Source organism: Cibotium barometz, chromosome 50 (genome assembly GCF_041138505.1).
Source record: "Cibotium barometz isolate CiBa-2024 chromosome 50, ASM4113850v1, whole genome shotgun sequence".
Lineage (NCBI taxonomy): Eukaryota > Viridiplantae > Streptophyta > Polypodiopsida > Cyatheales > Cibotiaceae > Cibotium > Cibotium barometz.
Genome location: NC_141095.1, coordinates 17,290,769 through 17,299,743, shown reverse-complemented (window position 1 = coordinate 17,299,743; position 8,975 = coordinate 17,290,769). Strand labels below are relative to the sequence as shown.

Genomic DNA, 8,975 nt, shown 5'->3' with positions numbered 1-8,975 from the left:
CTAGAATATCCATCAGGCCAATTCTAATATTCAAATACATAGATAAGATGTCCAACATATACTCCTCAAAAGCACTTCACCACATCCAGTTTCCAGACCATAGCTCTGATTCTGAAGTAAACAATCATGACCACCTTTCTTCCATGTATGACTTGTTTAACTCTGCTTACTACTGTGACTTTCCTTCCACAAATGCATGTAGCCAGTGCATTTTCTTTTAAAGGGGCAAATAACCATTCCTCGGGAAACAAAGACTGTGTCCATGTCAATTTTAAGGATTTATCCTCAAGCCGACTAAGCCAACCATTCCTCGGGAAACAAAGACTGCGTCCATGTCAATTTTAAGGATTTATCCTCATGCCGACTAAGCCAACTCGGGAAACAAAGACTGCATCCATGTCAATTTTAAGGATTTATCCCCGCGCCGACTAAGCCAAAGGGAACATTCCTCAATAAATGCGCTCATAGCATAGACGGTGTGAGATTCAGGAGGATGAGAACTTTGATTACCAATTCAGTATCTATATTGGTTGATATTGACTAAATCCACGTTAGGGCATTGAAAAAAAAGCTCATAGACTAATCAAAATAAGAACATTGAGAAGTGGAGAAACAGAAAAGTTGTGTTTTCTCCTTTGGGGATTTACATATCGTCGAAAGGGGCAATCTCACCTCCGTCACCCCCGTGGGCAGGGCATTGAGAAGACATGAGGAATATGAGAAGATGAGTTCCTCCTTGGGAAGACAGACATTGAGCACGCTTGTGAAAAGGGGTGACCCCACCACCCCATTCATGGTTGGGGTATCTTTCCCCATGAGACCCCCAGCATCTGATGGGCAGGTAATTAGTCTCTAAACATTTCAACTACCAGCATGAAGACCCTTGAAATCGTACTGAATAAACAAGTTGCCTAGCATGGGAGTCTTCACTCTACAGCTCTTTCCAGGAATACCAGAAGGAGACAATCAATGATAAAGAAACAACCAGTTGCTAAAATATAATAATTAAAAGCCCAACATTATTCTAAGCTTTCAAAAACTCGGGCCCTGGAAAACACGCTAAGTAGAGGCCAGTTTGAAGTTCTCTTCTGTGCATGGCAGTGGCATGATGTTCATAGAAACACATTTTCATATCATTCAGAGGCACAAGTGACCAGCAAGTCTCCATGAAGATTTTCAAATGAGCAACAGCATCCAATTCCAATGCCAACAACCATAATAAAATGACCAGCTTGGCTTTCCAAGCACTCAGATCAACCTTTGTCCCCCCAGCACCAGAGCGACCTCTCAGCGCCTTGGGCAGACAGCAGCTCTATGCCCTGGTTCACCACATATAAAACACGCTTGCGAGGACCTGCAAGATTTAGCAATTAAGTGGTTAAAAAATACCAATTCGTGGTGCGCCGGGTGAGGACCACGTTCGAACCTTTGCTGCTAGACAGAACGATGTATATAATTTCTCAAAAAAGTATCGCATAAAGTGGCATCACTCGACATTTACACAACAATTGCACTTATCACCATCATAGAGTATGACATGTACCTTTGGTATCCATTATCCCCTTGATTTCCTGGACTGCTTCTCCATCCACCAGACCGATGCTCCTCCCTTCTATTCATGCCTGAGTTGCCACTCCAAGAATTTGAGCCCCCACTAGATTCCCTGCCTGATCCAGAAGAACGATCATACAGTCTGCTCCTCACTGCCCCACCACCACAACCACCACCCATCTGAGGACTGCCTCCTCTTGATGAAAACTTTCCATACCTATCCCGTGGAGCTTCATCATATTGAAGCCTAGGCAGCTGAATTAAACCAAAGAGCAGAGGAAAGTCAAGGCTCTCTCTCACGCCCCCCCCCCCCCCCCCCAAAAAAAAATGGACAGTCCTGCATTGTGCATGCTTATTTTCGAGGCCATGATTGGCTAGGATCTATGTAGATCTTGATATATATATATATACAGAAAACACTGTTTCAGTAAAATCTCTCTTCTCTCTGTTCATATTTGCATAGTTCTTAATACAGGCAGTTCTTCCACATGATACATTAGTATCAGAGCCTAGTGGAAATCCTAGAGATGCTGCATTAGTGTAAATTTGGAAAACACGTAGTACAAAGGTGGTGGTTTCTGGTCCAGTCAAGAAAACGCAGCCAAGTGGTTCTTCAACATTAGGTACCCTCGTGGTGCGAGGAGGGCAGCCATGGGGTATAAAGCACCGAGGTGGGTATCATGGGGTATGAAGCCCCTAGATGCTCAGCCTGGCAGCCATGGTACAAGGATGAGGGGAGGAACAAGGGGCTGCAGGTTTCCACGAAGGGATCTAACTCTCAGCCCAAGAAAGGTGCAAGGCTTCAGCACAAGGGGACAAGAAGAGCAGGTGCACACAAAACAAAACATTAGATATTGGAGCAATCCAAGGTTGGAACAAACAGTTTTCACGACGAGATTCAAGTAGTCAAGAATGCCTCAAGTTTTGGAAGTAAGATGCCAAGGATGGAGTCCACATTGAGTAAAGGGATGATGTCCATCATCCAAGATCAGTTGAATTCCCATGTCACATGCACGCCTCCCTAAAAGGAGGTACTGGCTTTGAATCTACCTAAATGGCATCTACTTTCAGTACCCATTCACATCAAAAAAAAGGAACGCATGTTTCCCATGCCCTGCTAGGCAACCTTGCTTGTAGCTCACTACTCTACTCATACGGATAGAAGCGAACTCTTATATGCTAGGCATTGACTTAACCAACAAAAATGCCTAAGAAGTCTCAAATAAAACGAACTTCAGCAGCTGTCACACAAGCCTGAAGCAGGCATCTAAACAAGGCCAGAGCCCCTCCTTCGCAGCGATTCACTTCCAACCATATTCCCAGCCTTCCCTTGCCAAAGATAATTGCCACTTAACAAGGAGCTGTTGGTTTGAACCCTTCGTTCAATATTTCTAAGGACTTCTTTCTTCGTAGAGCCACTCTTTTAAAACATGTAAGTTACGATGCAAGTTACACTAACCAACCTTGGTTATTGCTTCAATGGAATCCTCCGGCGCCAATTGTACAGTAAGAAGTTCTTTAGCAACATCTTCTGGCAGATCAAAAACTGCACCCATGCCCTGTTCATCCACAAGAGAGCTCAAGAAGCTGTGCTTGAAAAATATGCCGTACTAGTATAAGTATCATACACAGCCTAGAGATAGATTCTACAGAACACATCATGACCTGAGATGGATCTACCATAAGTATCTTTCCAACTTCATCAGCAGCTCTCGGATAAATCGAGCCAAGCGCTCCCATGACACCCCCTGGAGATGAGAGCCCAGCTCCTGCACCCCATTTCTGGTTGCGTGTAAATTGGAGGGTCTTCCATCCCTTCAACATGAGAGACAAGTTTAGCTATTAACACGAAAAGATGGGACCATCAACATGAGAAAGAAAGAGAGGCTCTAAATAACATGTAAGTGAGACAAAATCCAACCTGTTCATGGGTAATTAAAGATCTGGAAGCAGGGGGTTGAGTGAACCCGCTCAAATGGGCAATCGCAGCTGCCAGGGCATCAGCACCTTGTTCCTGCAGAAGCATTTCTGCCGTATGACGAAAAACAGATCTCAATTCCGGATGCACTTTGCTCAAGGCTTCCCGGGCTTGCTCAGATGAAGCTCTAAGGACATCATGGGCATTTGGAGCACCAATTAGCTCAAACTTGCAGCCAATGTCCCGCTCAATCGTCCTTACTGTTCTAATCTGAGAGTCTGTGTGCATCAATATGGTTATACCCTCTTTACCTGCCCGCCCTGTCCTCCCTGAACGGTGAACAAATGTCTCAGGATCATTCGGGATCTCAAAGTGGATGACCTGATGAAATCAGAGATCTTAAGAAAACTGACACAAGGAACACCAATGCCACCAAAAAACCCAAGATTGCATGGAAGGTTACTCACAAGATCAACATTTGGGATGTCAAGCCCACGAGCTGCAACATCTGTTGCAACCAGGACCGAAAATTTCCCGCTTCGGAAAGCAGAGAGAGTCTTTTCCCTCTGAGCCTGAGAGATATCACCATGCAAAGCTTCTGTACCAAGCATCCGATTCATTGACAGAGCAACCTCATCAGCATCTCTTTTGGTCTGTGTGAAAACAATAGCTTTCCCACCTTTGCCATACACCTGCATCAAAAGCCCATGTTAAGCATTCCCTGCAGACAAGTACAATAATGCAACCAACACACAAAGAGTGGTTGTGTAACAGCTTTCGTATGAACTTACTGTAATAAGATCACTCAATATGGAACGTTTGGCTGAAGCAGGAGCTGCAATTGAGAATATTTTAATCCCCTCAGCAAGCTTCTCCTCAGACTCCCCAACCTACAGTGTAAAATTAACAAGATTTCAAGCACTCACCCACCCACCAACCCAACTACCTTTCCTCCCTCCTTCAGAAGCCCCTTTGATCGAGACACTGAAAACACAAGCACGGTGCAGAGCAAATCATAGAAACTGATTCCATAAAAGCAAGTCCACAAACATTACAAGACATATGAAGGGCGTAACTGTGTCTCCTCTAGTTGACAAACTATAAATTCCAGTTCCCTCCACATTTACAAAGACAAGTACTGATATGAACACAACTCCGTAGTATAAACCTTCAAAAACAAAGAAAACTCACCAGGTCAATTTTTAAGGGAGTCTTCAAATATTTCTTGGCAAGTTGGGAGACCCAAGTGGGCATGGTTGCAGAAAATAGCATGCTTTGCCGATTTGTGGGAACATTATCTAAGATCTTTTCCACCTCTTCTTCAAAACCTACAGCAAGCATTTGATCTGCTTCATCCAAAACAAGATATCTGACTTCATTAAGTGCCAAAGAGCCTCGTTCTATTAAGTCAATGACACGGCCAGGTGTTCCAACAGCAATATCAACACCCTTTTGCAGTTTCCGTTGCTGTCCTACTATAGACACTCCTCCATAGACACAAAGGGTAGACAAATTAGGTGCTGATTCCATGAATTCCTTCTCAACTTGCATTGCCAGCTCTCTAGTAGGGGCAAGCACCAATACTCTTGGATTTCGAGTGAAGCGCCTACAAAGCCCACAAGACAAAGGCAAAAGTAAGCATCCATCACAGAGAGTGACTAAGTGGGAAAACCCTTGCTTTTAGAAACTAAAGGTTCCATGAGAAAATCTAATGTTCAAAACATGATGAGGAAAGAGAGAAAAAGTGAACTCACCTTGAGCGGTTTTGCTCGTTTTGCTCCAGAAGGCTTTGAATGATTGGGATGCCAAAGGCCAAGGTTTTACCTGTTCCAGTTTTAGCACGGGCTATAAGGTCAGCACCATCTGTGGCGGGTTTCAAAACTGCCTCCTGCAAGTAGCGCCAGTCAGGAAGTCAGTTTCTCTACAAGATCAGCTTCACAAGGAAACAATATCAATATTTTCAATGCTTTGTTAATCCAAAGCATTAGTGAAAACTCCTATGGTCAAATGTGGCCAGCTAAACTTATAAGCCATCCCAAACACACAATGCATAATCTCTCCTGACCAGCTACGGTGAACACATAGGTACATGGAAAGTAGAATTACTCTTCACAAGCATTGATTCTGGAATCTGAGCTGTCACACAGTGTTAGGTTCAACACCTTAGTACTACCCTACCCACAGAGGACTACTGATCCCTTATCTAAAAACAACAAAGACATGAAGGAAAAAGGATTAAAATGTAAAAATCTCATGCTTCATTACTTCAACAAATTGAGATAAGTATATTGAGTTGTACATACAAGTTCATAAATCAAGATATACCTGGATGGGAAATAGGTGAGTAATCCCTCGCTTTCGTAGGGCCTCTACCAACTCATCCTTGAGGCCTAGTGTGGATATGTCGAGGCCACCATTCTCTGACCGAGTGCCCTCAACAGGGATGCTTGCTGCATTTTCGTTGCTTACTTGACCACTGCCCATGCCACCTCTCTCACCCCTCATCTCCCTTTGAAAACCAGCAAAGTCAATTTCACTCTCGACAACTGCATAGTCTGCAACAGCAACAGCAGGTCGCTTCCATGCTGAGAAAGCTTCATCTCCATCCAGGGAAACATCTTTGGAGAACAAGCGGGAGTCCATTCGTACACATAAGGCATGAAAGGAGCGAGAGGCTTGCCCTTGCCCAAAAGAACAAGGGGACATGACAAGCTGAGCTATGTCCCCCACAAAAGATGAGGATAACATGCTCACCACATTTCCAGACACAGGCTTGGACACCCTCCTGCTTCCTGTCTCAAGAGAGAGGACCTGGAATGCATGTGTGAGGCCAATGGCGGCCACAGAAGCCATGCCGGCTTACTTTCTCTACAATGCTGGTCCTGCGGCAAAGTTAGCAGGCTTAGGGTTTGACTGTTTTTCTGCAGACGTAAAGTGAGCCTGTATAGACAATGCAATCCTTCCAGCTTGAAGAAACAACGCTGCTGTAGAGAAAACTGATTCTGCAGCAAACTTAGGGTTCAGCTAAAGATAGGGTTTGACTGCAGGATGAGGGTTTTGAGGCAGACTGAGGGTTTCGCTGTGTCGACAATTGAGTCCTTTCTGTAATAATGAAAAGAAAACACTGTTTCATGGAGCTCTGCTGCAAGTGTGACAGGAACCATTTCACGGAGAGCAAGCAAGTAATCAGGGAAAAAACAGATAAGCTCCATAGCCACTCTTGTTCTCAATGAAACAAAGAGCTACCAGAACGCTGTGAACAGGAGGCGGCAGGAGACAACTTACCGAGTTAGAAGATGGAGCAGCTGAGGACAAGAGCTTCTGTATGAGAAAGGGAGATGGAGAAAGAGCTTGGGCTTTCCTTCTTGAATCCCTTTCCACCGTCTGTCTCTCTCTGTCTGTCTCTTGGAGCTTTGTACTTCTCATAACATATTTTCTTTATGCCACGCCACACATAATTTTGTTGGGCTCCTTCAAACGATAAGGCTAGGTTTAATTAAGGCCATGCCAGATATTTTCATTAGGGCACACGCCTTCCAATCTCCACCCAAAACACAAATTTGCTACCATTAACCTCCCAAGATTACATGCACTTTCTGCCAAGATTGCCTTCTCGGCTACAGGCACCCATGCCTCCCAAAGTGGAGGTACTCGGTTCGAACTTTGAATCTACATCCGTGGCATCTAATTTCACTACCCGCTCTCACGTCAAAACAAAAACAGACATGTATTTGTCCGAAGAAGTCAGAAAACCGCTCCAAAAAGCTACTCACGGTATATTTCCAAAGAGTTACTCCTTGTATGTTGCAGCATCTCAACAAAACTAGGTTGTTGCAACAAGATATTTGAACTCATGCAAGGAGTAACTCTTTGGAGAGAGAACCTGTGTAGAATTACTAGGTAGTTACACATCTCAACAAAACTATCCTTGGGTGGGGAGAACAACTCATCAATTAAGGCAGCGCCCTCTTTCCCTTGGCACGCAAGTTCAAGTTCAAGTCCAAGGTCCCTTACCTCCCCCTCTTCTTCATTACACAAAAGGGGTGAGGTAAATAAAATGTGTGTGTGGTGTACCTTGCCAACACAAACAAAACAAAACAAAGTGGGTGTACCTTGCCTAAACAAACAAAACAAAACTATCTTTAGTATTGGAATGTAAGCCATGAAGTACTAGAGACTTCACTAGCCCCTCTACCCTAGGGTACCAAAGACACTACTATGAAGTTGGGTTCATAGCTATTATCCAACCGCATAGTAAAGTAAGGCTAAGCTGGAAACATTGGATTAGTAAAAATCGGTGTCAGATGAAAGATGGTGGTCAAGGGAAAGATGGTGGTCATAAAAAAGCAAAAGTGCATGGGTTAAGGCCACCAACTTTACACATAATGGAAGCTTTTTCAAGGTTCTTTACACAAAAAGCATCTAGCTGAAAGAAAGCTGTAAACCTTGTAAATTGGGACCAATATACCAGTTGGATTCTAAAAGGAAACAATATAACAATTCCTCATTAACATGAAGCATTAGCATATGTCCAATTAATGAGAATCCTGAAGTCAAATCGCTCTAATGATACTTCACAACAATTTTAAACATAAGAGGCGATTCTCTTGAAGACTAGTCCTTTGTAGCAACAAGTACGATGGACCACTTCATGGAAGACCTAGTAGTAGAAGGCATGTATAGTGGCAAAAACACTCTCATGATTGATTAGCAAAGTTGCTAAACAAAGAGCAAATGAGTGAACTTAGGAAAGACCATAGGTCAATGTCACCCATGTTGCAACCCACATGTTTAGTGTTCAATTTAAACTGAAACCATGTTACCACCATGAATGCCTAACAATGAGACTTAGGATAGTCTATTGGTAAATTTATAACCTTAATTAGATATCCAAGAACATATGTATGGTAAAAAGGCAACCAATGGGATTAGGGGATTCATTAGCAAACCTATAACCAAGTTAATCACACATACAAAAACATATGTATGGTAAGAAGGCAACCAATGGGATTGATATGGTTTATGAAGGCCAATGTACAATTTCAAGAACTACCACCACATGGGGTGATGAGTAGCCTTGTAAAAGATATGTAAGAAGGCAACAAATGGGATTGATATGGTTTGTGAAGACCAATGTACAATTTCAAGAGCTACCACCATGGGGTAATGAGTAGCCATGTGAAACACCATTGTAAAACATGCGAATACCCATAGTACCCATGTACACATATCTTTGTCCCAGTTTCATAAAATAGTCCACAATGCAAAGTAGACCTCACATACCTCAATATGCGTCTCAATGCATCCAAATGCGACTTCCGAGGAACCTACATAAACTGACTCACCAACCCAACAGCATAGCTCAAATCTGGCCTGGTGATCGTCATGCAGATCAAGCTTCCTACTATGCGCCTAGGGATCCTCCAAAATCTCTCCTGAATCTGCACTCAACTTGCCATTATGATCTAATGGCACTGAGATAGGCTTACAGCCTGTCATACCATAC

General features: G+C 43.4%; 1 protein-coding gene across 3 annotated transcripts; it reads right to left on the bottom strand.

Moving 5' to 3' along the window:
- Positions 1 to 973: 973 nt before the first annotated feature.
- On the bottom strand, positions 974 to 7,039 carry LOC147609876 (DEAD-box ATP-dependent RNA helicase 3A, chloroplastic-like). 3 transcript variants are annotated; one of them, XM_086786849.1, is made up of 11 exons: positions 6,755 to 7,039; positions 5,795 to 6,571; positions 5,224 to 5,357; positions 4,661 to 5,075; positions 4,261 to 4,359; positions 3,937 to 4,161; positions 3,473 to 3,850; positions 3,217 to 3,366; positions 3,015 to 3,110; positions 1,544 to 1,806; positions 974 to 1,354 (listed from the first exon to the last, which is right to left on the bottom strand). In XM_086786849.1, the coding sequence occupies exons 2-11, from the start codon at positions 6,320 to 6,322 to the stop codon at positions 1,288 to 1,290; spliced, it is 2,355 nt and encodes a 784-aa protein (XP_086642975.1). In that variant the 5' UTR covers positions 6,323 to 6,571; positions 6,755 to 7,039; the 3' UTR covers positions 974 to 1,287. The 3 variants fall into 3 exon arrangements, with proteins under 3 accessions (XP_086642975.1, XP_086642976.1, XP_086642977.1); XM_086786850.1 differs by having other exon boundaries at positions 5,795 to 6,611; positions 6,755 to 6,897; XM_086786851.1 differs by having other exon boundaries at positions 5,795 to 6,608; positions 6,755 to 6,897.
- Between the last annotated feature and the right edge of the window lie 1,936 nt (positions 7,040 to 8,975).